This window comes from Acanthaster planci, linkage group LG04 (genome assembly GCF_054643075.1).
Source record: "Acanthaster planci isolate LZ-2023a linkage group LG04, COTS_SCS, whole genome shotgun sequence".
Taxonomy (NCBI): domain Eukaryota; kingdom Metazoa; phylum Echinodermata; class Asteroidea; order Valvatida; family Acanthasteridae; genus Acanthaster; species Acanthaster planci.
Genome location: NC_141780.1, coordinates 6,394,026 through 6,420,471, shown reverse-complemented (window position 1 = coordinate 6,420,471; position 26,446 = coordinate 6,394,026). Strand labels below are relative to the sequence as shown.

Sequence of the window (26,446 nt, the reverse complement as noted above, 5' to 3'; positions counted from 1 at the left end):
AAAATGGAACTGAGATTTTCCAATCAGCTCATGATTAAAGCACTTTGCATCCATTGCTGACAGTGTCCCCGTAAGCTTAATCCCTTCTAACCAAGGTAAGTAGATGTTCTTTGATGTGAGGAAAGACCTGGATAAAACTACACACAGAGAAAGAAATATCTGTGCACCTGCTTCCATGCAACAGCGCGTTTATGAAAAACCATGTCCCCTGAAGCCGTACGTTCACGCAAAGGATCCACTGTATAAACTCCGTTGCATGAATAGAAATCTAGTTAAAAGAAGCTCTAATCGACAATCCTCTAGCGTCATGCGGTTAACAAAATGAAGGCTGCCAAGTGGACACTGATAATGGTGGAAGGATTGCTGCTTTTTGTTTATTTTGATTTGTAATTCCAGTCAAAAAACGAGATTTCTGTATTTATTCGCTGAGTAAATGGCGTTATTTTGACCAATTATTTTGGCATTAGTTTTTGTTTGGTTCAAAAGCTGTAAATCACTACTCAATAACCTATGGGCAGATTCAGTAATTTATATTCAAAAATGTTATAATATAAATTTACGTGGTCAATATTTCTAATTACCTTTAGTCTACTTTGTTATATTTCATTCCATATTTTCACAATGTCTATTTACTAATATTACGGTACTGTCGAAATGTGACAACGCCAGTTCTTGACAGTTCAACCGCCTGAAGCTGAGAATGGTAACAGCTTATGCCTCTCTGAAACAAAATACAACATGACGGATACTGTTCCCGAAAAACACATTACGTTTTAGATAGATTCTTTTTATACTACAGATACACCAATCGGAGAATGTTACTTGTTTTGGCATATTACTCGCAGGCTGAGTCAATGTCCAACAGAAATTCCAGCATCTTCATTTGTTGCCTTTTTATTCAGACTCAGTCTTTCCGTCTAGTTCCAAAACGATGTAACATAATTCTTAACATCTTGCAAATAGCTGACGATATGGTGAAAAATCTTCATATGACATGGCCAGTCTTGTAATAGATAAGTTCAATAGTGTCATGCATGGATGGAGAGAAGGCTTTTCGTGTTTAATTGTACAACTTATTGTACCATAATTTAGCTTCTATGGTAAAAGTCTTATACTGCATTCAGTTATTTAGTAAACAAACATGATTCATGATGCATTATTTTTCCAAGAAAATTTACATTATTCAAAAGTCACAAATACTTTCAAAGATGTAGTCTGATTTTTCTTTTGTATTAAAGCTACAGACATTACTAAATAAGCAAAAACTTGTATGCTTTACCAATTTTAGAACAATGTCAACATTTTAGATAAATGTCAAAATGCACCACGGTTAATCAAGGGTAACATAACAATTTAGGCTATTACAGTTTGAATTGCCTCTGTGACTAAGCAGCACCTCATATCTGTCGAATCCATAACTGAGCGACGATAATGCTCAAACCTCATATCAAAGAAGAAAAATGTTCCCGATCATTTGCTCTGTTTCCATGAAAAGAGAATACTTAATCATAGTGAGATTAGTTGCACCTGTCTTGGACAGCAGATTATGTGGGACTGTCTCATCTCAAAGCTAAGGGCGAAGAAAAAACGGTGTGTATGTGCCCTCCTCAGGAGTAGGAATCTGAAAAAAAGTAAAATTGTTATTTAAGTACCCTTAAAAAATTACGTTCCGTCTTGGCATTACGAATTAGAAAATAACTGTTCCTTGATTTGTCTGACGGACTATTCTCTCTTTGAGGAATTTGAAAGGGTATAAATTTTTGGTTCTTGGACTTGGATTGTAGCATTTGCCAGACTCTGAGCCGATCTGTCAGCCGATCTGTACCGTTGGGTGTTATTCTGTCTCTGTTGCCGTAAACAATTATAGGAGTTTACCTGATTTGTGAATCGGTCTTGGCATGCCATGCGGATTCTCTCTGCCGTGGCAGGACTGTCGAGACGGAATGCCCTGGAGATGCCAGCATCATCCCTAGCTGATTGGATGGCATTCTTGATGGCAAAGAAGACAGAAGCTGCAAGGAACAAAGGGGGTTCTCCAACCGCCTTGAAAAGGTAAAAAAAAAAGTCAACGTCAACACCAACGCCAAAATAGGATTCAGGGTAGAACTTGCATATATTCCTAAGGGGAAAAATTTGAACTCGATCTGAACTATTTCTTCTAGGAAAAATGGAAGATATGTATATAGGCAGAAAAATGGACTGCCAAGTGTCAGCCTGAAAATAGCCGTGTAGGCTCGTAAACTTACCTTGGATGAGCAGATCGCAAATGGGTTAGGCGCCCTGGTCAGCAGGCTGACATTGAACTCAGCCGGTATATCACCAAAGCTCGGGATCTTGTAGAATCCTGGACCAATGGTCAGCAGCTGACCAGACGGGCTGACCCGATAGTCTTCCAGGACGAACAGTCCGTAGCCTTGGACGAAGCCACCTTCAATCTGAGAAAGTAATTCAAATAATTTACGGCTATGAGTTCAACTAACCAACTGGGAAACTGTTGCATTATTTCTGGTGCCAATGTTGTTGCCACTGACTGCCATATTTTACAGCCACAGCCACAATGTCCTTGCTAAACTTTCCTCGCTGTCATTCTTGGAATTACTGTCATCGTGTCCACTGTTGCCACTGTTACTTGTTCCACTGTGACCTTCACACTAAAATGGAAGACTGTTGAGTTGATTAATGGCGGCAATTCCACCAGTTCATTTTCTCTTGTTTGCACCAAGCTTGAGCTGATGTGTGCTTGCTCAACAATATTGGACTAGTCACGTGGGTACGTTTGCCACCACCAAGCGTCTTTAAAGTCTCCCACGATTAACATTGTCGCTGTCGTTGACATGGCTTAAAATTAAGCAACCATTATCCCAAAAGTTCAGCACTGTCACCAATTTCACTGCTCGAATTAAATACCTGTCCAACGTCGATAGCTGGGTTGAGACTGTCCCCAACGTCCATGACGATGTCGGTCCGCAGCACCTGGTGATCCCCAGTCAGACAGTCAATTTCCACCTCAGAGACGGCCGCACCGTACACAAAGTAAGCGTAAGGTTCCCCCTGGCATGTTTCCCAGTTATAGTTCACCTGTCGCGCCTTGCCAAATCCAGTGGACGACAGGCTGACGCGGTCTTTGTACGCTGCATCCACCCAACTCTCCCATGAGCCTTTAGGGTCGTCTCGAATGTATGGCTCCAGACGGTGCAGGAGGCTTTCGCAGGCATCCTTGACTGCCATGCCGTTCAGGTCAGAGCTGAAGCTAGCGGCTGTATTGGAAGTGTTTGGCACGTTGCTGGTGCTCGTCTCACTGATGTGGATCTTCTCTTGAGGAATTCTCAGCGTCCTACTGGCCACCTGGATCATCTTGGTGTGTAACCCTTGACCCATCTCGGTACCACCATGGGAAACGAGGACTGAGCCATCGTTGTAGATGTGTACTAATGCTCCGGCCTGCATTGCAATTGATAATTCCACAATAAAGGACACATATCTTCGTGAACAAGGATTCTACTATAGGAAGGAAGACAAACTTACTTGAAGTGCTATTTAAGCCTACAAAGGAATTTCATCTATTTTACAGTCACAAATTTATCTGCTTAAGTAAGTATTTAAAACTTCACTTCCACTTGTCAACTGGAAAGAAATCCTAAATTCGTATACCTGGAAAACGTGTTAGTGGTGCCTACCTGATTGCGGTAGTTCTGATTGAAGGAGATACCAAACTTTGTTGGTATGATCGCGAGACCACGCTTCCTCCATCGATTCTTACTGTCAACCAAATATTCAGTTATGTTGAAAATAAAGTGGTGCTTTTCGTTCTTTATGTTATACGCATTTCATTGTTAATTCAAAACTAAATCGAGCTAAACTAATGATAATGAGAACAGCATTCCTCATTATCTGACATTGAGCAATTATGTTCAAACGATTCAGGTTACCAGGTAGCTAGTAATCCCGAATATCGGTTGGAAAAGCACAGGAGCTAGTCACAAAAGAGTGGCATGGGGAGATACAAGCACCAGAGAGGAAGCAAAACCTTGAGAGAGAGCGAGAAGAAACATACCAACAATGAAAGTGATCGAAGGAGAGGGAAAGGAGCGTCTTACTTGAGAACGAAATGATTAGAGTTCGGTGGAAAGATTATTTTGAGACACAGTTGGACGAGGGGGGTGATGCGGAAGCCGTGATTGAAACAAAATCAGTGGAAGGACAACTCCAGATGGTAACAATGCAGAAAGTTAACGAAGCCATCAGGAAAAGGAGAGCCACAAAGCAGGAGGATCATCCACAGCATAGCCATCGAAATTATCAAAGCGTCAGGGCACCATGGAGTCAGTTGGACCCACAATGATCCTGGGGAGCATAATGGCTAACGAAGAGCATGGGGAAGACTGGAGCGAAAATGTACAGGTTCCATCAACAAACACTGAGGATAAAACTAAAGGCAGAAAGGAGATTATGAGGGACACAGTAGAAGTAGGCAGAGAGAAATAAAGTTAGGTTTACTGGAGCCTCAAGTGGAACTGGAGCTGAGGACCAAAATGTACAAGACTGTCATGAGACCTTTAGCCCTGTACGGTGCTGAAATGTGATGGGCACTACAGAAACAGACGGTCAACGAATGAAAACAGATTTGAGAATGTTGAGGTAGATTGGGATGGAGGAAATGACAGGAGGTGGTTTGGAAATGTGAAACTTAAGGGGAAGAGGACCCTTTCAGAAGAGCAATGCAATCGAATGTACATGGGAAAAGAAACGGGGAAGACAAACAAAAAGACAGTGTCAGCGAGGACATGAAACACCGTGGAATGAATGGGCCCTAGATCGGTGAAGTGGGAGAAGGTTACTTTTATGGGTGTGGGCGACCCAAGATAAATGAAAGAATGCTATGAAAAAGAAAAAGACGTTAATAACACGTGGAGGTTCCTTCCAGTTTAAGTTCAAAACTATTTCGATCTAAAAGTGTTAGTAAAATGGCAATTATCACAATATTTGTAATACATTTTGCGACTTCTTCGGATTCTGGTCCAATTCTGAATTCTAAGTTTCGCATAGACTGATCTTGCACACCAAATGCCACAGAATCTTTTTTTTCCTAAAAATTTGTCCCTGTACTGTTTGATTCGTAACCTGAATATCCAAGACGCATGAATCAGAATGTGCTTCATTACCTGTTATAGCGCTCCACATCGCGTCTTCTGCTGTCGTAGTCACTCTTCATGAGGCATTCCTCCCAACATCGCTCTAGAGTGCAGTGTTTTAACTCTTGACCATAATGCGTTAAGTCACCCTCCTGGTAAAAGTTGATGTCTCGTACCTTTCAGTGTAGAGAACAGCGATGGCCGTACCAAAATTAAGTTTCTGTGAGTTTGCACGACATTCTTTTAGACTATACAGACCCTTTAGGACAGTTGCTGGACGAACAAAATAATTTCTTAGCTCTGCTAGCCTATAAGTGAATGAGGTTCGCTTTCACCCTTGTTTGTCGTGACTTGTGCTCATATTGAATATCAGCCCTGAGCAGATAACCACCCCCTCATCGGTTTAAAGACCCATGTTGGCCGGGGGTGTTCATTTTGTTGGTAGCGATGCGGCTGCAACGCCTACGTTTTATTGTCATGGGTGAACCAGCGATGTGCAGTTACTACCAAAGGAGCCTTGGTTGCTCGAAAAGGTGCGCCCTCTCTTGGTCCAGTTCGGAGCCCGTAAGCCTTAGTTTCAAGTCTTCATCCTCAAAAATTTGGGAAAACCTCACACACATATACATGAGGTTCCAATACTTACTTTAATCTGAGTCAGTCCGCATTTTAAGGCGATTTCTGACATGATAGTCTCCGCTACCAGCATGGCCTGTGGGCTCCCAAACCCGCGGAACCCTGTGTTGGACGCTAGGTTCGTGCGGCAGAGGATACCGTTCACGCTGACGTTGGGGCATTTGTAGCAGTTATCGACATGGAACATTGTCCTTTCCAAAACCTGTAAAATCAAAGATAATAAGATATTTTATGCAATTAATCGTCTTTAGTAAAGGCCTACCACTCAAATGTCACCATGATGTTATCAAAACTATTGTATTTATGGAAAACGTTAGTTACATTAAACAATGATGTCATCAAAAACCTTACAGCAGGCCTGATTACTTTGAATCAATTTTGACAAAAAAGTAGGCCCCAAACTGTTCTTTTTGGTATCGCAAGCGACCATGTACAGATTGCATAAAAGTAACTGAGGGAATTTATAAAAAGAAATCAAGGTACATGTATCTGCATAATTGACTCTTACATTGACTGAAAAATCGTAAGTACTCCCAGCGTTAGAATACATATTGATCTCAAGAGCCTTCAGTTGACCGTAGCTAGTTACTCCAACTTTGTATTGGGCTAGGTACGGGTGTCTCGTGCCTGATGTCATCATGTCTTCATTGCGGTCCAACATTAAACGAACCGGCTGCTTGACCCTAACAAGAAGTAGACCATAACAAATTTTGACAATGCAATAGGCTTATTTAAAAATATACAGTGATGGGTATGTCACATGAGTGTATGCATCCAAAAGCTGATACTTAATTGGCGTAATTAAGAGAAAAACGGCCATTATGCCCTCTGCTCATAGCCTCCTTGAAATCGGCCTCAGCCTTAGACAGCATACTTGTTGGCCGCCACGGCACAGATAGCCGCGTACACGGAAGACTTGGTTATCTTCCCTCCGAATCCACCTCCAAGTCGCTTCACTCGGCATACCACTCGGTGCTTCGCCACGCCAAGCGCCCTGGCCACCATTGTCTAGTGATAATTCCACAAAAAAAGATGTCTTCAAACCGTGCCAGCTGATAAACAAATTCCCTACAGTGCAATCAGATAGGCACAGAACGCTTCCCAATTTATATTGCTGTCTACTCCAAAAATCCACAAAATACTAGACCCTTGTCTTTCTGTCAAAGTCAGATTTTTATTATTTAAACCTGCTTCTTCAAAAGCTGGCTTTTAACAGAGCCTATATATACACTTGAACTCAGGTGCTGTACCAAGCACTGCAAAAGAAACGGAATATTTCAAACTGTCTACTGACCATATAGTGACATGTTATCTATCTTAAAACCTAAGAGCATCAAATGCGTTGATGGTGGCGGGGTTTATCCCTCAGAAACTTTCTCTGAGATTCTTTCTCTTTATGAGAGAAAAATTACACAGGAAAAGTGTCATCCTTACAGAACCAGAAGCAATGGAATTTACTTTTAATTTATATGATAACAGACTAGCTGATTAAATGAATGTTATTTGGTTGTTTTTTTAAAGGAAGAAACGGTTTTAACGAAAAGGATAAATTACAAAGGCTGAGCACGCAAGACATTTTTATCATCATCCCTCACCCTGTATGGCACCACTGCAACAGGTCAACCCACAGCACAGCCGACATGCACGGGATCGAGGTTGTTCGTGTCTCACCTGTACCCTTGATGGCGCTTGAGAGGCAGAGATGACCTCCATCTCCCCTCCTTCTCCCGGAATGACTAACGTGGCGATCGTCTCCAGGTAGAAGTGCTCCTGGGCTCCGATCTTGATCTCTCCCTCGATGATGTGGTCAGAGCTCTCAAAACCTTCTTCCGCATTTCCCTTCCGGAGGCGATAGCCTTCGGGGTAGAAGGAGCTCTCCTCAATTGCGTCCTGTAGTATTAGTCAAAAGACACAGTAATCGACTGTGTTTGACAAGAGCCCGAAAGCCTCGTTAAAAATCATGCATTCATCGGGGACGCTGCTCTTACCGCTATGGTAATAATCGCTGGTAACTCTTCATATTCCACTTGGACCAACTTGGCAGCTCTCTGAGCGATAATCTGGTTGTCAGCCACTACCACCCCAATTACCTGACCGACAGAAATCACCTGGAGTTGGGAGGAGATATATTAGAAATGGGATTCACTTTGTATCAAGTTAAACAGTGGGCCGACCCAAAAGCAATTTTTCTTATATATTTCTTAAATCTAACCCTTTATGCCTTTCTAATAGCTGAGGCTACGTTCAGGAGCGTTTTACATGCCTCTCGAAGGAAGGACAGTGAAACTATCCCAATAAAGACTTTTTCTAAACTAAAAGAAAAAATTTTCTCCTTGGCGGTTTGCCCCCTTTGCCACCCTCTCCCTGATCAAGTGATCAGTGACTGATGCAAAAAATAGATTCATAATCGTGATGATAAACGCCAAGGAGATTTGTCAACAGGAGGAAAGATTTTGGAGCAGAAAGTTGCAAGTTCCACAAGCTGTAAACACATACCTCTTTTTCTGCAAACAAGACGTCGTCGTATTCTGCTGAGGTTCCTGAAAAGTTACTTCCTGGTACATCATCAGAGCTCACGTAAGTGTGCACTCCGTCAACCGCAAGAGCTTCGGAGCTGTCAACGGATCTGACGAGGAATGGTTTATTCTAATTTAACGATTAACTGTAATTATTCTGGATTAATCTGGCATGTTGTTTTTAAGTAATTACAGTTTCATATTGCCACAACTAGAGTCTTATGGCAACATCGACGAACCCTGTATCTCGTCTGACAGTATAACTTCAGTTTTGAAGTTAAATCATATGATTTTGCCTGTTGAGTTTTAGATCGAACTTCAGATTTATGGAGCGTCATATATTTTATTTGAGCTTTCTGAGATACTAAAAACATACCCTCTGTTGAGTTTGTAAAACAGCTAATGAAATGCTTTTCTGAAGACTTTTCCTCTATTCTGTCAAAACTCCGTTTAATGTACCTTAGGTAAATCTCTATAAGGGAATAAATATGGGCTTGGCGGCCTTAAACGTGCGACTTATGCCCAAGCCGCAGGCTAGGGCATCAACTCATTGCCATCACGATTGACACTTACAAGATGTTGGCGTGTGCTTTCTTGCTTAGGACAAGGCCCAGGTATAGCTCAGCTTTGAAATAAAAACACCATGACGAACATCACGTTATTTTACTGAAAGGGTCTCTGTTGTCACGAGATATTCTGAACATAAGGGAAGTGCGAAAAACGTTATTCAGTATGTTTGATTGTATAGGCCATAGACCAATGTACAGAAGCCTCCGAAAGTAACAGAGAGAAACGGTCTGTATTCAAACAGAAAGTCAGTGCTGTTGTAATAATAGAATTAGCAAGAAATAATACGGTAAAACTCTTGAGAGTTTTTCGCACATAAGACGGCAGCTTTTCATGGTAGGTAATATCAGATTGTGTTCAAAATGGTACAACTGACATTTTGTTCCCACAAAAAGTGCAATGTAACATAAACTCGTTACTTTCATTTGGAGGCATGTCATCCAGATATATAGCTTCTCCTGTGACCTGCTTGAAAGCAGACTGGTGGGTCAAAGGTCGACCTACTGCGTCCGAATCTGGTTGGCCCGATGGCACCTCCTATAACCGATGAGTAACAGTTTCTGGAGTCAGCTCACAAAATAGAGGTATTATATATTTCCTGTGGCTTTATCTGATTACTCCCCACAGTAATTGACGATAGAGAAAGTTGTCAACATGTCATCTTTCTTAAGTATTCAAACATGGACAAACGTCTAAAAGACCGCAATCACAAAGGCGCCTTTTCATATGTACGTTTTTGGGGTGCGTTGCGTACACGATGCGTTCATGTGTTTCCCTTTTCACAGACACAAAAATCGACTCCATTATTTTAACTTAACGCACGTGTGCGTTGCGTTTGGCAGTCAAAATCGCCCCGATTTTAACACGTGCACATGAAAAGGCGGCTTAATGCAGCATCTTTTTTTCTGAACAAGCTTACTTTAAGAGACACAATTTCATAGAAAAGGTGTTTGCAGTAGAATTTTAGCGAACTGAATTACCTGATACATCTGAACGCCTCGTGCTGAGGTTTTATGATAAGGCAGATTTGCTGACTTATATGAAGACGGAATAGTTGAACCTCTCAATCCAGGCTGAACAAATTACGGGTACATAAAAAATAAGAGAAAAATGATATTAGCATGCGTAAGCGTTGGACTATCGCTATTTGACATTCGTTCGGTCGTATTATTCCCACACACAACATTTATGAGGATGCCTTGAGCTTACTGCCTCATTCAGGGCAGTTCATTCCACAGGTAACTATTGAGGGCACAGAGAAGGTAGGGCTGATTAATATCAGTGAGTTCCATCCAATCATCCGTAAGTACACAATGCACATCAAAGGAATTAGGTCTTTACTACCCCGTAGGGTAAAAAGGTAGTGGGTACAAGCGCATAAAACTTGTCAGAAGAAATGTGTGCCATCAAAGGCAAATCGAAAGGAGTACGTTTCGGTTTTCATAAACTGGAACAATACAGCCGGGGTTGGGGACATTATGAACGGGATAGAGCAAGAGAAAAAACTATCAAAGCCCTGCACACTCAATGCAGATTTTATAAATTTATTCAAATGTTATTCACCAGTTTTGAACTAATCTGCTCTAGGACGGCCAAGTAGAACTTGAAGAAGAAGCTAAGGGTGAGCGACTGTCTGTAAGGCTCCATACCGCCTGGAGAACCGGGTGGCAGCGGTAGATCCTCGACCAGTAATGGAGTCATGGCGTCCACCAGGCTGTCGTTCCAAGATCTTGTGAACAGATTTTTTATCGGTTTTTTTTTACCTAAGCTTAGGTGAATATATTTGTTATTTGCAACATTGTTATCTTTACATCTGTATCTTTGCAGGCTTGGGGCTCAGACAAAATAACAATCTTTGTGAGAATGCTGGGATAAAATGGACGTGATGTTTGAGGAAAAGATAGAGAATTAATTTTTCCCACCTTCCTTTGATAGCCTTCATTGTTTCTTTAGCCAGGATGGTTGTTGGCGCCATACCACCGTAGGCCAGCGTACAGTCCTGTACTTTATCAGTACCAGGCTTGAAGACCACCCTCATGCCAGCATTGACGATGGCGATATCATCCTCACGACGTTGGGCTTGCTTGTAGCCGTAGAAGTACTCATTCTTGGGGGGGATTTAAACTCACATTAATGCTCAAAACCCTTCACTATAGTTCGCTCCATCCGGGAAAAAAGTATTGAATCAGCCAGGTTAACTTCATTTGGTTATGCATAGTTTTAAATATGGTCTCTGTCACATTGTTCTTATAAAGCCATGTTCTTCCTTGGAAAATTTTGTTTCATTTAATAGAATTTGTATGTCTTTTGTACAATTAGACGAAGAGTCAAACGTCATTAAAGACTTCAAAGCAATCGCAGTCCGTAAAATAGGAGTATGATGCCGGGACGGCAGGCCTGTAGGCAAATATATTGCTTGTGCCATTATGAACAGACAGGTGTATTCGTTGTGTTGCAAGGAATAAAATTTGAAACTTCATCTGCTCCATCCTTTGTTATTTGTGAATACTTGTACCTCAGTGGTAAATGGCACGTTAATGGCCAAGATGACTTCCTCAGCCCTGATCGCATTCTTCCTATATCCGGTGAAGAAATTACCATCCATGGTCACTGTGCGTTTACCTGGACGGGAAAAAATAATGGAATAATGTGACAGATCTAGATCTTCACGTTCTGGCCTGTATTTAATTGTCGACATCAGAAAATGTAGAAGATAGTCTAGGTGCTAGACGTCGTTATCATTTGGATGAGCGATAATCCCTACACACGATCCGCTAGCCGCCTAGCCACGCACACAAGTGTGTAAACGCCTTCAATCGTGGACTTCCTATTGTTCCTCTTGTGTTCACACTTAAAATTTTTCGGAAGACCTCTCATATGTTTTGTACACTTTTTCCAACCGTGGACTCTTCGGCAACCGTGGACCCTATTGTCCCCTATTGTTGTATGTCCACGATTTGAATGTGCATACAAACTCCTAACTGCACCCACCCACATACACACGCACGACTTGACTTCGGCGGCTAGTGGATAGTGTGTAGGGATTATCGCACATCCAAACGATAACAACGTCTGGCACCTAGACTAGGCAGAAGAGTGAGAGAGTTCCCGAGGACGGGTATTCAGTTACTGCAAAGCGTGTGCTGCCTATTTTAATTAAATGCGCAAGTCATGTCTCCCACAATGTCTTTCCGTTGTAATCCCATGCAAGGTCATGGCACCTGTTCTGTTTTTGACATCATTGTACCCTTAATGTCAAAGGCCAATTGGTCTTTATCTAAAACTTTCTCACCTGAGCTGGATACAAGTTCGACAGAACAAACGGCTGCTATAAGCAGCGGGTTGAGATCCGAAATGGGACTGCTCGTTGCTATATTACCGCCAATACACTGTAGAGAAAACATTTCACACACCTACAGTGACGGTGTCAATCATCGATATCAGACATCGATGCATTTTCATTGCATAAAATTGATCAAAAGACTTTCAAACAAAGTGCAATCGAGACACTCATAATACACATTGAGATCCTAGATACAAAGCAAGTTTAAACTTACAGCTACGTTTCGGATTTGCTTTCCAGCAAACCAGCGCAACATCTCTACAATAGCGGCAAAGATGCGTGTCTTGTGCTCTGCCCATTAGGAAAGTAAAAACGAAATGTTTGTTCAATCCACAAGCGAAGCCATTTTAGGGGAACGGAAAATAACGGGGGGGGGGGTTAATACAGTTTGAGCTTTGAAGGTGAGCTCTAATGTTAGTTAATGAGATTTATTCCTATACTAACTACTTTTCTTTTCGTATACCCGGTTCTTTCTGTATGATTTGCTTTAAGTAATTGCCGGTTGACGTAAGAGACACAGCGGCACCAATTCTGACTCCAGAGGGCGTGGTCTCGACGCCTGTCAGCTCTAGGATATGATTGACATCGATAAGAACTGGGTAACATTGGTTCTTGAACTTCACTTCAACACCTGCATATAAAACACAAGAGCAAAAGAATTAACGAAATCGCATCAGTTCAGTAATGTTAAACGGTCTCTCGGTAGGAGAGGCCCTTGACATTTTACCCACAATTCAATCGAAATGGTTTTTCACATTTTAGAAGGGGTCGTGATTAGTTTCTATAGCTGTTTTTTTTTAATCCTCTCAGGAGAAATATCCTCTTTTTGTTTCATACTACCGACCAATTCACTGCAAAATCTCTGCAATTTGTAAGTATGAGTCGCACTTAAACTCACCAATTTCCGAGTTGCCGGCCACTATCTTGGCTTGTCGGTCATTAGTCTTTAATTCAAGGAGTTGTTCCAATGTACCAGGACGAAACCAGGTCACGTTATCCCCAGCAAATTTGTGCATTTTCGGGGTTGTTTCATTCAAATTCACCTAAGAAAATCAGAAAATGGGCTTCTGAATTATTAAAATGATTAAAAAAACAAGTTCCATATGTGAAAAGAAATGGATAAGAAGTTCTGTCAACAGGAAGCATTGTGCAGTTATTGCATATACGCATAGTAAATTGAATTAAGATGATGAACAATATGAGCGATTCACACTGTGCGCCTCAAAGAGTTAACGACGCGTTGGCCAATCATCTGTCAACCCTTTCCAAACGTGCATTGGTTCTACCCGGTTCGTAAGCGGGACGTCACCTCAGTTTAAACCACGCCACTGCACATGCACTGCACATAGAGTTACATGATGGAACCATGGAACCGAAAGTTAACGCGCAACTTCAGCGATCGTCCAATGGGAGCCTGTAAATTGTGGCGCGTCTTCCTTTGTGACGAAGTCACTTACGAACCAGACAGATTTCGGGCATTGTGATTGGCCAACGCGTTGCAACCCCCGGAGGCGCTGTTGCGAATCGCCCGTATTGATATACATGTATATTATAGCCATTAACATGCATGACATTACTGACCATCAACTCTGGAGGAAAAATGAACTCTTGCGAAGGATCATATGGCATGAACTCGCTGGGATTGAACATATTCACGGAAACCTACACATATTTGAAAACAAAACATTTGATGTCAAAAAATAATAGCGAAAGTGTAAATCCAGGATTAGATTTTAAAAATCACCGAAGATCCAGAAAACACTTGCAACTAAGAATACAAACTAAAGGGGGGTTATTGGTCTAATTCATAAAGGCTTGATGTACAACTTCCGAAGAACATGGTCATTTAATTTTAAACTAATCAATGATCAATCATAATAGATGTACCTACCCCTTCCTCAGGGACTCCACTTGAAATGTTGCGACAACACGCGGCTTTATTCCCTCCGCAGCATCCCTCCTTCAAGAGTAAAAATCAAGGAAACGTTGATTACATGTTTGTCAACATTTCAGGTCACGGAGAGCACTTAACATTAGTAACTCATAAAAAGATAAATTAGGTCAGGCAATTAGGTTAAAGAGTTAAAGCCGGTTAAATTTTTGCGCGAACGCTAACACAAACGAATACAAATGAATACATGCAACCTGAACCATGTCTTCCTGGATTTACATCAAAGCAAAAGTGCCCTCACTTGTTCAGAAATGTTTGGTCAATTTTTAATTTTTGAAAAAGTGCACTGCTCAGTTCACGTAACTCAAAAAAGATATCAAACAGTCTTCATACATGGAAGAAGAGTACAGAGATACACAAAAAGTGATTCTAAGAAAAATTCATTTCCTGGATCCTTTTATAAGAAAAAAAAAGTGGCCCCCTGAACCAAAGACCTCAATACACCACAGCTTCAAAACTACTTTTATATTAGTCGTGTATTCGGATATTTGTTATTTCTTCTTTCTCGGGAGCCAAGATCTTTCGTGGGGGGTCGAGGATTCTTTTATGGATAAGAAAAATTAGACAACTGCTTTTTGGAAAAACAATCATTTTACCCCCGTCCCACCCAAAACCTGGATACATCTCTTTTACGGAGCAGACCTTAGTGAATGTCTTGTAGCCTTGCAGAATGGGTCTATACCCAGTGCAGCGACACAGATTCCCCTCAAAAGCACTTTCAATCTCTTCCATAGTAGGCTGTGGTCGATTTCTCAGCAGAGCGTACATAGACATGACCATACCGGGAGTGCAGAAACCACACTGAGACCCGTGGGCTTTGGCAAGGCGTTCCTGAATGATTTTTTTTTTAAATTAAAACACAAGAATGCTGTCAGGATCTTTACGAGATACAAGATTTCTCTATCAGAAATAAGTTTGCGGGTACATCATGGAATCAATCTTTTTTTGGCGAGGTGTGGTTCTTAAAAGAACCGGTGAGTGTTAACTCGACGTCTTGGCCAGTGTGCTATGGCCGTCCTCAGGAGAGTGTGCCGCACTGGAGTCAGTGGAGTGGATAGCTTGGTTATTAAGGTAATCCGGAAGCGGTGGGGCGTGGAATGGTATTCGCAGGTTGTGTAACTCAGCGTGTGCGCTGTTGCGTGAAGGTGTTGGGTCCTGTGGGGTTGCGGCATGACGGAATTGGCGGGAAACCCTGGGTTCGGTATAGGGGACCCTTATGCCAAGGGGGGAGGTGGCTTCGGGTAGAGAAGACCCTAACGCCTGGAGTGGGGCATGTGTTTCGGGTATAAGGACCCTACTGCCCTGGAGTGGGTGTCAGTTTAGCTGCTAGTAGTGGGCGCCAGATGTCGCTGAGCTTGAAACCGAAGTCTTGGGGTCCGGTGTTGTGCCGGAAAATCTCGATGGCTTCTCGAATTCTTCTTAGGAGCCAGTTCTGGATGGGGGCAATGAGTTCTGCTTTGTCCCAATCGATGCGGTGGTCCGTGGAGTGTGCATGTTTGATGACGGCCGACTTGTCAAGTTCTCCTCGTCGGCCATGGGAGCGGTATTCTTGGAGTCTGGTGGGGGGGGCTCCTGCCCCGACGTATACTTGGCCGCATTCATATGGAATGCGATATACACCGGGACGACTGCTTGGTGGGTGCTTGTCCTTGTAGGTGTGAAGTGCAGCCTGCAGCTTGTTGGGTGCTGAATGATGTACTTTGATGTTGGCAGGCTGTAGGATGTTGCGGGGTTGGTGGGACGTGGGGCCCAGGCACGCTAGACATACTGTGGCGGTGGGGGGTTGGGGGGCTTCGGGTACAGGTGACCCTAATGCCGTGGGCGAGAGGGGACTTCGGGTATAGGAGACCCTAACGTCCTCGGAGAGGGCTTTGAAAGGTTGGTGCGCTGGTTGCGGTAGCCGTTCTTCTGGAGGGCGGACTTGATGTGGTGGAGTTCTTGGCGTAGGTTGTTCTGGTCGCAGATCCCGTAGGCTCTGCGGACGAGGGTGCGGTTGACTGAGGTCTTGATGGCTGGGTGGTGGAAAGATCTCTGGTGCAGGTACTGGTCGCTGTGGGTAGGCTTGCGGTGGTTGAGGCTGCCGTCTGGGTTTCTGGACAGGTGGGCATCTAAGAAGGAGAGGTGTCCGTCTTGTTCTTGTTCCATGGTGAACTTGATAGTTGGGTGCTGCTAGTCGAGGTACTCGAGGAATTCCTGGAGGTATTCTTGACCATGGGGCCACTGTGACGAATGTGTCATCAACATAGCGCAGCCAAATGGTGGTTTGAGGTCGGCGGTCAGGAGAGATAATGTTTCAAATTCTTCCATGAAGATGTTAGCTAGAACCGGGGATATAGGGGATCCCATGGAGGTTCCCGCTGTATGCTCGTAGAACTGGTTTTGGAACTTGAAGTAGCTGCATGAAACGCAGATGCAGATGAGGTCGGTGATCTGGGCGGAGGAGAGAGCTGTGCGGTCAGCGAGGGAGGGGTCGCTGTCCAGCTGATCCTTGGCAATCTGGCATGCTTCTTCGGTGGGAACATTGGTGAATAGCGACACCACGTCGAAACTCACCACGATGTCTGTGGACTAGAGTGACAGGTTTCCCGTGAGCTTCACGAACTGGGTGGAGTTGGAGATGTGGTGTGGCGTATTGCCGACTAGGGGCTGGAGAATGCATGTCAGGAAACGGGCGGTCTCGTAGGTAGGTGAGCCCTTGAAGACACAATGGGGCGCATGTCCAGCTTGTGGATCTTGGGTTGATCGAAGAATCTTGGACCGGTAGACGCCGACGGGTGGAGGCGAAGGTACAGGCCTGTTAGGATGGAGTTGGAACGGTGGAGGGCGAGGAGGTGGCTGGGGATGCGTTTCTCGATGGCTTGGGTGGGGTCCTTGGGTATGGGGCAGTAGGTGCCGGATGTGAGGATGTCTTGTACCTTGTTGGAGTAAGCCGCACAGTCCATGACCACGTTGGCGTTGCCTTTGTCGGCTGTGATACTGTGAATGGATTTGTTGCTGCGGAGATCACGGAGGGCTTCAACATCGGGCCTGGTAAAGTTGGGCTTGACCGGTTTAACGTGCAGAAGTGCTTAGTGGATCTTGACTCGGATGTTATCGGCTGTGGTCTTGTCGAGCTTCCGTATAGCAAGTTCTGTGGCTTGGACGATGTCGGCAAGGGGGACGGCGCGTGGTGGGGTGGCGAAGTTCATGCATAGGGACAGGACACCTGTCCCCGTGGTCGACAGGGTCCGTTGGCTGAGGTTCACGACGGTGTGTCTGTGGAATTCACTCTGGCTGCGGAGGTGGGCTGGGAGGGACCCGGGTGGTGTTTGCCGTCGGGATATAGGGCATCCCTTTGGGCTAGGGGCGTTGGAATAGAGATATAGACAATCTCATCTTCCAATGGGAAAGGCGCTGGAATTTCCGGAGTTATTTGTTGCGGGAAGCGGTGAACGGGTGGCAGCTGGAGGACTTGGTGAAGGACAAGACCTTGACGAATCTGTCAGGTGTAGGGTCGACTTGAAGGCGGCTTCGGTGGCAGCAATATCCTTGTCTAGGTGGCTGAGGGTGCGTCTTGCGTGTTGGATGCGTTCTCTTAGGAGGGCTCAGCTGGCTGACTGCAAGATGAGGAGGGATGGTTGCTGTGAACGGTATCGTGGAGCTTGAGGCCTGGTGGGGTGATGTGCGAGTCTCGGCAGCGTTTGAGGAAAGTTGGGTCATTGATGAACTTTGAGCGTCGGATGGACGTATGCTCGTGGGACCTAACTCGTCGAACCGTAGGCTCTCCGTAGAGCGAAGATAAGTAAGATTTGAACCACACCTTTTACGAGCCACACCTCGGCCAAAAGAGATTGCTTCCATGGTGTACCCGCAAACCAATTTCTCACATCTCTTCAACCATGCAAAGCTTCAAATCTAACTTAAGATTTCTCTACTTACTCTGATTTTTACACCACCTACCTGTACCGGATGGAGTCTGGTAGTGGTACTGCCAATGCCCTCCACGGTTGTGACGGCCATACCGTGCACAGAACAGATGGGGGTCAGGCAAGCATTCACGGCAACGTGGCTGCAAAACAGACCGTGTACGCCATCCGTAAATAATACTTGAAACTTCGTAGTAGCATACGTGTAAACTATGGTGTTAAATTTAACACCCCCGGTGTTATCAGAGGACTACACCAACACTTTTCGCTGGTGTTAAAAGGTTGGTGTTACTTTTAACACCCTCCAGGCAGTGCATTGTAACAATCATAGGTGTGCAAAGTAACACCCTATGGTGTGGTCATCTGATAACACCACAAAGTGTTGATTTAACACCACAGTTTTTACAGTGTATATTAAAATTAATAGGTTCTGAGCACCCCATCGCGATCTCTTTACGCAATATCGTAGGGTAACCAAGGAGGCTTAGAGACTATAGTCTCCTCTCAGGACTGGCCATAAAACTACTTTCCCACGGCAAAGTAGCCTACGTAGCGTAGCCCTAGACTGTTGTGTAATAAAAATAATGGTACCACCTTATCCTTATACTATACACCCTCCACAAAGCTAAGCCAAAAGTGTGCCCATACAAGCTGAACCCCGGTAACTCATCAGGGTTGACAAGTGAACATGGAAACAGTCAAGTGAACCTAAAAACCGCCTCAAACCACGCGACAATTATCGAAAGACTGTCAAATACAGTCATTCGATAATTAATTAATTTGATTTTTAAATAATGCAGAAAATTAGTATTTCCTCACCTGATAGTTTTGTCCGTGGGTGAGTACCTGGACACCATGACGGTGCATGCTCCACAACCTCCTTCCCCACATCCTAGCTTACTACCAGTCAAACGCACTTTCTCTCTTGGTCAAAGAACCCGTACAAGTCGCAAAAAAGACTAGCCAGAGTCCTGTCTCAATAATAGCTGTCAAATAAGTATCGAGCCATTGATATTCTACCTAGATATCGTATCTGATAAAGCCTCTAGTCGTTTATTGTGCCCTACAGAGAACGTGTGGGGTCACACTGAAATATCACTCCATTAATGTAGCTCATAGCAACAATAGTACTGTAGTCTCATCTGATTATTTTACGCAAAAATTGGAGGAGTGTTGTAAGTCACTCCTACTAAATAAACCACAAAACTGTTCAAACAACAATAACTTTTTTCAAGGATACACTTTGTGCGTAGATACACCAACAACGTCATTTCCGGATCAACACGATGATCGACGACCTGTGAAGAAGGTTTGATAAAAGTTACTTAACACAACCAAATATACTCCAATAAAAGTAGCTGAATTATTAAAGAATATATCTTACAAACTTACCCATTTGTACTGGTCCAGTTTAAGCTGTAGATATTCACAATTTAACCTTATTTTAGATGTTGTTTTCGGATACTGTGTAATTATTTTAATTTAACTGAGGTCTTTCTGAAGAGGTGTGTTATGTTAGTTTACATTAATTATTTTGTAAGTTTTCAATTTTCATGTTTCCACGTAAGGGCCTTATTGAAGACCCTCTATGGTGAATAGATAACCTCGGATAAATATTAGCATTAATAATCAAAGTATATGTAATACGACATGAGGGTTTTATTTTTATTTTTGCATGTTTGGCTATCATCACTATGTGCCTCGAGTTGGACCAAGAGAGGACGCTTTTTCTCTTGGCAACGAACTTGCTCCTTTGGTAAGGAAATGAACTTCGCTGGTTAACGAACGACTAGGGTATGCACGCGTCACTGTCGCATCGCTTCCAACATATTGAACACTCCCGACCACGGCTCCTTTCGACCGATGAGGGGTACATCTGCTCGAGGCGGATTCTCGCTGAGTGTCAGAAACAGTACATTTAAGGCAATGACGACAAAGACATTAATTAAACCTGTGTATAAAATGAAAACTTCCTGAGGTCGTAACTTTAAATACGCCACCCACTACGAACATCAAACAAAAGAAACATAATGTACACCTTACTTCTTTTTTAAGATGTTCATAGTGACCTCTGTAGTATTCTATACCCGACCTAGGAAAGCGTTTAACTAACTTCCTACCATTAAGTTCGTTGTGCTAACTTATGTAAATGTCCAAAGTCTAATGTCTCAAAAAAGAGACATTCGCTGTGCAAACATACATGCATGTCCAATGTCCAACATCAAACTAGCTTTACTGTCACAGAGTAATGACAGAGGTATGTAAGTCAGGTGCACGGAGGACTGGACAGCACTGTATTATTAGCTGTTTCGGCAAGAATGTGCCGAGACAACTATTGTTTTCGTTAAAGTATTTTCTTCCTTTTCATACTATTTCTTCAGCCAATCGACCTTGGTACCACAATAAATCAGATCGACTTCAAACTTGGCAAAATGTTAAAGCATCATCCAAGGACGGTCCTAAAAGAAATTTGGCATGATGACATTATCGATTTATTTATTGTTGGTTTTTAATATTTAATTTTTTCCCATTGACTTTGTACACAGATTCGAGACAACATTTTCGTCACATAGCAATCTTTAATCTTCATCAAACTTACAATTAGGAACTACCCTTGGCTAAGAAGATACTACAATAATGACGTCATGATAACTTTTTCTACTACGCAATACAATCGATCTTAATGGGGGTAGTCCTAAACTTCGACTGAGGATTACTATGAGAACGAAAGAGAAATCGGTTGGTTTTTTCACTCGACGGGTAAACTTATATAGGGTGAAACTTCTGTGGGTACATGGACTGCTCATGCGCATTTTCCAACGGGCGTGCACTAAACGCAAAAGAACTGAAGCTTGAAGCTTACCTTTTATTCATTGCATAGCGAAGGGGGACAAACATGCACAAACCAACCAAAATGATAATTCGCGTACAATGCAATTTGCGTGCCTATAAATTACAGTGTTTCTTTTACAAAGAGAAATAACTCATGGAGCTCCATGCTCAGAATTTTACCTTTCTCCCGTTGCAGAAAAACAACAGTGTGTTTACTATATCTCCCATCTCGGTTAATTTTCTTTGGTCAAATCTTCCTGGTCGTCACAAAGGACAAGGAGCCGCTATCCTAACGGACATACGCACGTCGTTTTGAACAGGACCTGGTGATCATCGAGAACTCAGAGCGACCACCTCAAGCGCGTAACGAGATCATTACGCAAACTATAATCTTGTGTAAGCTTAAGTGGACCCTTATCGCCAATCTATGCCACAATGGGACGATGTAGTGTCTGGTTCGTTTCGTATACAAGGTCGAATAATTATTTATTCAACTATCGACTGTTATGGACAGAGGCGAAAGGGTGTTTGGAGTTTAAAAAGCCTTTCAAAAGAGGTGGTTTTAATGATATTTATTTTTTCAAATATCCTGGAAGCCTTCGCTTCACATGTGCTATAAATACGTAATCACTGGATTATCACATCACAGCTTTCTTTTTCGAATGATCATGTTTGACGTGCTACAGGTAATCTTATCATCCGACTCGTAGTAAACACCTCATAAGTTTGGATATACTAACTTAAAATTTACAACGCAAACTGATGGGGCAAAAGGAAAACGATGCACGCCCCCACCACTGGAGATAGGGCTATCATTTGGTTGTTACGTTTTATATACCGCCAGTTTTGTACAAAACATATCGCACAGTGAACACCACTTATTTGTTTTGGAGATTATAATACAGTGTTAACCACGTTGCACAAATGAAACATTGGATATCAAAAGATTTAGCTACCCTTGGGGCCTGGTCAGCTGAGGTTCCAGGCTTAGCTGATTTGCATATCATTTAGTAGTCTCACGAATTAAGTCACTTTTTGCCTTCAGTACACCGCGCGAGGGGTAGCCGCTAGGCTTGGTTCCAAGACGTAACTGTCTGCGTTCGTGTAGTAAAATTTTGCCAGTCAACAGAGGGCGCTATATGACGGCCGACAGTAGTGCAAAATTATCGTACGTTAATAGTACGTATCACATACATATAAACACACGGGCAGCTCCTATTCAAAACAACGGTTGGGTACTGTAGCCAAGACAGCACTCGACTAAATCCAAAAGCGTGGGCAAATTCACCCCTAGGTATAGGGAATTTACACACAGATGAAGAATTCCAGCCACAAATGTCTATGAAGCCATTTATCTATTTGTGAAAAAAATTCCTCGGTTCACTTAATCTGGCCCATGCAGATTTCAAAAAGTGCGGTTGCAACATTTGAACTGAAGAGACAGCAGTACAAAGAGCAAAAAAGGAAACGTCTTTTTAAAGCACTCGTAAACAAATACATTCATTCCCAGTACGTCACAAGCAATTCGCAATGAACCCGCTGCCATTCGTCGTTTCGCCCATTGCTTGCCCACGCTTTTTAAAGTCACAGTTTTACGCGTAAGACTGGTGGTTTGCGTGTTTGTGTCTCTGTGCTACGAATACAGACCTCGTCCGTCACATAGCACTCTCTGTTGACTGGCAAAATTTACTTCGCTAAAGCGTTCATTAATATACATGTACACGAACACAGCTACAGATGGGAACGTCTTGGAATCAAGCGTAACCGCCGGCCTTGCCGGCCACAAGTTACATACTAGTACAGAATAGCTAATGACTATACGCCTTGACAGTCTAATGTCAAGAACAATGAGCTAGGAGTGGTCCTGACTTAGTCATTAGATGTGCATTGTACATAATATTTAGTGTTTTACAGGTGTAGAAATTAAATAACATATATATATATGCACAATGTCCAATAATTATGTGTGTGCTAGCTATGTGGTTAGCCTGGGGGCGAAGCGGTACTAGGGGCGAATGGAAATGTGGCCAAAAACGTACCGAGCAATGCTCTAATCATAGCATTAATTTGACAGCAGAGTCTGAGCAAGCAATTTTTGCCTATTTACCAGCGCAGCCTACAACCATAACTTCCGGACGCTAACTTGACGGTGGTGACTGATAGGCCTACTTAAAGGCCCTACTTATAAAATTCATATAGCGTCATCATTCCGCCCCCCGCTCAAACGTTAAAGGCCACGTCTTTATACCATGCAATTACCAGGCATCACTCTGCTGGATGGCCAGGAGGCGTGGTTCTAGAGCCATTTTTCTTGGAGGGGGTGATGGTTAAGTGAACCCTTCTATCGCTACTGTTAGCTTTCACTTGCGAGTAGCAAAAATGCATGATCATGGACTTTTTTTTCCTTTTTGAGGGGGCTACACGTAGAACAGCGCCTGCTGCCAGACGCCTCACTCATACAGATGTATGCCCCCAAAATATGATGCATTTTTTAGAAAGATCAGACTTACGGTACACTTCGAATCAAGGCTTTTCTGTCTTACCATCACTCATTACAAAAGCGGTTTTTCTATCACTTGCAGGCCTAGTAGTATAGAAAATGATAAGCATTGCGCAAATTTAATTCCTTTTCATTAACGCTTTTCCAAAAATGACAATTTGGTCTATTTTCTCCATCAAGTAATAAAAATGTAATTTGGACTATTCGTAGAACAGCGTCTGATTGGCCACACGCCTCATTCGGTTTGACTGGACAAGGGTTGACGTCTTCCAGTTAAGCTCCAACAAAAAAATTCTATTTTTGTAGTCAAGAATAGCTCATACTTATGTCAAGCCAAGACCAGTTATACATTTGTGTGACATTTGCTGTTTATCTTGCAACATTCGCAATTGTCGCATAGTCTCCATTTGGGATTTCAGTGTCTTTTTTCAAGAGATTCGTGACCCGCCCCTGACAACAAGCCTCTCCGTCATCAGCCAACTTTGTCAGCAGCCCCATCTTTGTCCAAGATCTACTGGTTTGGCAAAATCTACCACTCCGACGTCAAAGAAGAAAATTTAATGTTGCAAACTGAAAGTTTTCCTGACGAAACATGCATTTGCACCACAGATTTGGATATAATAATCCGACTCTATTATTTGCATCCTGTAATTACCACGGCACCAATCACACACGCCGTTATCTTGTACGACGCCACCATGCGGCAGTGAAAAACAATGGCAGGCTTAATCTGCTCCCAATTCTGTATCAAATGTAAACTCTATGTAGAGAGTCTGGGTAGTAAACCAATAGTACGTGACCTTGGAAGGTACCCAGTCCCAGCCATGCCAGCACGTGCAACATAACGACGTGTAATGTTGTGTATGATATACTCAGTGCTCACGGGGATTGCCGGTAAGTTTTTCAGGTCTGTAGCCGTATGTCTCACGGTGATGTCATGTATCAGCGTTGGAAGGTCGAAGCGGATTTAATTTGTAAATATAAATAGTTTCACATCATTCAAAGCGTGTTTGATGGTGAAAAACAGATGTGAGTCTCAGACGGAAATTATTCAGAGCATCAGACATGTCAGACAATGTCCATGATGTCAGAATGATGCAATCACGTTGTAATGTAGGGCCTAGCCCTAAGCTTAAAAGCTATGTATGAGTATGAGGATAATTTTGCGGCTATTTGGGGGTGGAAAAAGACCCTAAAAAATGCCTCCGGTGGGTCCTTAGCCTTGGCCCTCTTGTTGTCTTGGGAGCCAAATCTTGCACCATGTGCATGCACTGTAATTAGGGACCGCAACGGTCTACTGCGCACATCATCTGCGCACGTACAGTTTTGTGTACAAAAGTTTGGTTTCGCATCTCCAAACCGGAACTCTCCGGTTTGAACCGGTTCTTCCACACAGCACCATTCTCAAATCGCTTCGTTTTTCACACACGGCAAGCTGACGACTTCCGTCAGCACCTCGTCGAAGTTTTGGCGAAGTTCGCCCGATTTTTCTTCAAAATACGGCCGTGAAAAGGAGGTTGGTTCTTCTACAAGCGATTTTGGAGCATTTCTGTCGTATATACAAGAAACTAGTGTCCATTTTTGAAATTTTCAGGTTATAAATACCCTTAATCATTTGGACTTGTATAAAAGACTGTGAGCGCATTTGACCGCCGAGCGAAATAAGTTAGCGTAACACGCCGAGTGACCGCCATGGGACCAACGCGTCGCACAGTCTGTCAACAATCGTGTGTGCGCGGTGGTGTAGCCGCGTTGTTTCGTACAGCGCACAGCGCGGAGCTTTTTTCACGCACCTTTGCATTTCGTGTAACATCATTTTTGATGAAGATTTGTTTGGGGAAATGACTTTGAAACCAACATTTATCAGCTCTTACATCTATACATGAATATGTCGATGTTAATTTTTTTTTGGAATATGAAATGACTGTCCACATGCACACGATGGGTGAAATGATGAATGAACCTGGAATTTTATGAGACTTCCAATAAAGAAAGGCTGAATAGGAAGGACAAAAGACTTAACAATATTTATTTCAAAGTTTTTATTGTTAACTTTAATGTATTTAAAAAAATTACACCGACTCATTTAAGTTAAAATTATGTTTTTCATATCTGAGTGTTCTGTCCAAGTTTTTTTTTTTACTTTATATTTTGGATGAAAACTGAAATTTTGAAAAATTTCTTCGAAGTTTTTTTAACAAGTGGAGCTCTACATCTAAAAATCTTCGAGAAAAAGACGTGGTCATTTGTATGGTGGATGTTTGTCATATGAAATGCCCCAAACATTCTGGTTTGCTTTACTGTTGCTTGGTAAGTCATTTGAATGTTTAGTTTTGATTCTTTTCTATTTATGTTATAATTGCCTTTTCACAATCTTTATTTGTTTACATAATATGTTAACACTGTATGCTTAATGGATTAATATCCTTCAATTTTATGATTTATTGAAAGAAGTTTCCGTTAATAAAACAAACTATTCGGCAGATATTTGGAATTATGAAGTCTTCTTTTTCTGTCCGTTTTTAAACAGCCCATTTCCTTCAAAGTCATGGGCATCCCAACTCAGTTGTGGCGGTCCAGGATTGGATGAAACGCCAAAACAGGGTGATGTTTAAATGACATACACAGTTACTGATGCAGAGTATAACAACTTTGTCTTAGGTTTAAGAGAAATGGTTTCAAAAAGTGCTGGGGATACCCTTACAACTTTTAAGAAGATTCAAGACGATATCACAGACATCTGCCATGGAAAAGACGATGTAGGTTCTAAAATACTGTGTGAGATTAAGAACACAATGAGTGATCGTGCTGCTACTGAATCTAAGTTCAATGCAATCCTCCAGTCTTATAGAGAGTCATGCCTTCCTAAAATAACAGATAACTGGGATTCTTTAAGCAAGACTGCCAAGCAGAAGTTGATTGAAATGAACAATTTCTTCTGTGGACTTCACCTCCTAGTTTCAATGGCAGAAACAATTTAAGCATTGTGTAAACAATTTGTTTATTGATGCAGCAACTTCTTTAGCCGATGGGGAGTCAGTTCAAACAACCACACGTGATGACATGA

The 26,446-nt window shown here is 42.7% G+C and overlaps 2 protein-coding genes across 5 annotated transcripts in view; one reads left to right on the top strand and one right to left on the bottom strand.

The window, feature by feature from the left end:
- Nucleotides 1–346: 346 nt before the first annotated feature.
- On the bottom strand, nt 347–21,270 carry LOC110973746 (xanthine dehydrogenase/oxidase-like). Of its 2 annotated transcripts, XM_022224803.2 has the most exons (29): nt 21,060–21,270; nt 19,288–19,345; nt 18,867–18,963; nt 18,082–18,190; nt 14,785–14,973; nt 14,083–14,151; nt 13,773–13,853; nt 13,090–13,234; nt 12,655–12,822; nt 12,406–12,482; nt 12,141–12,237; nt 11,364–11,470; nt 10,771–10,955; nt 10,412–10,577; nt 9,829–9,921; nt 9,268–9,385; nt 8,855–8,906; nt 8,262–8,391; nt 7,754–7,873; nt 7,437–7,655; nt 6,640–6,773; nt 6,274–6,448; nt 5,776–5,967; nt 5,163–5,308; nt 3,678–3,759; nt 2,908–3,441; nt 2,247–2,435; nt 1,876–2,043; nt 347–1,621 (listed from the first exon to the last, which is right to left on the bottom strand). In XM_022224803.2, exons 1-29 carry the CDS (start codon nt 21,105–21,107, stop codon nt 1,571–1,573), a joined length of 3,999 nt encoding a protein of 1,332 aa, XP_022080495.1. In that variant the 5' UTR covers nt 21,108–21,270; the 3' UTR covers nt 347–1,570. The 2 variants fall into 2 exon arrangements, with proteins under 2 accessions (XP_022080495.1, XP_022080496.1); XM_022224804.2 differs by lacking the exon at nt 21,060–21,270 and having other exon boundaries at nt 18,867–19,018; nt 19,288–19,333.
- Nucleotides 21,271–24,161: 2,891 nt separating this feature from the next.
- iars1 (isoleucyl-tRNA synthetase 1) overlaps nt 24,162–26,446 on the top strand; it is a 29,985-nt gene continuing 27,700 nt past the window's right edge. The window contains exon 1 of one of the 3 annotated variants that reach the window (XM_022224674.2): nt 24,162–24,273. The gene's annotated coding sequence lies outside the window, so the exon portion shown is untranslated. Of the gene's footprint in view, nt 24,274–24,333; nt 24,354–24,387; nt 24,409–26,446 lie in introns of those variants that run through there. The other 2 variants (XM_087135892.1, XM_087135891.1) reach the window with 2 other exon arrangements.

Coding starts and splice junctions, on each gene's coding strand:
- LOC110973746 (XM_022224803.2), bottom strand. CDS start 21,107: ATGGGAGATATAGTAAACACACTGTTGTTTTTCTGCAACGGGAGAAAG. Junction 14,974..18,081: donor CCAGACTCCATCCGGTACAG/GTAGGTGGTGTA, acceptor AAAATCATTCAG/GAACGCCTTGCCAAAGCCCA. Junction 2,436..2,907: donor CAGCTATCGACGTTGGACAG/GTATTTAATTCG, acceptor TTACTTTCTCAG/ATTGAAGGTGGCTTCGTCCA.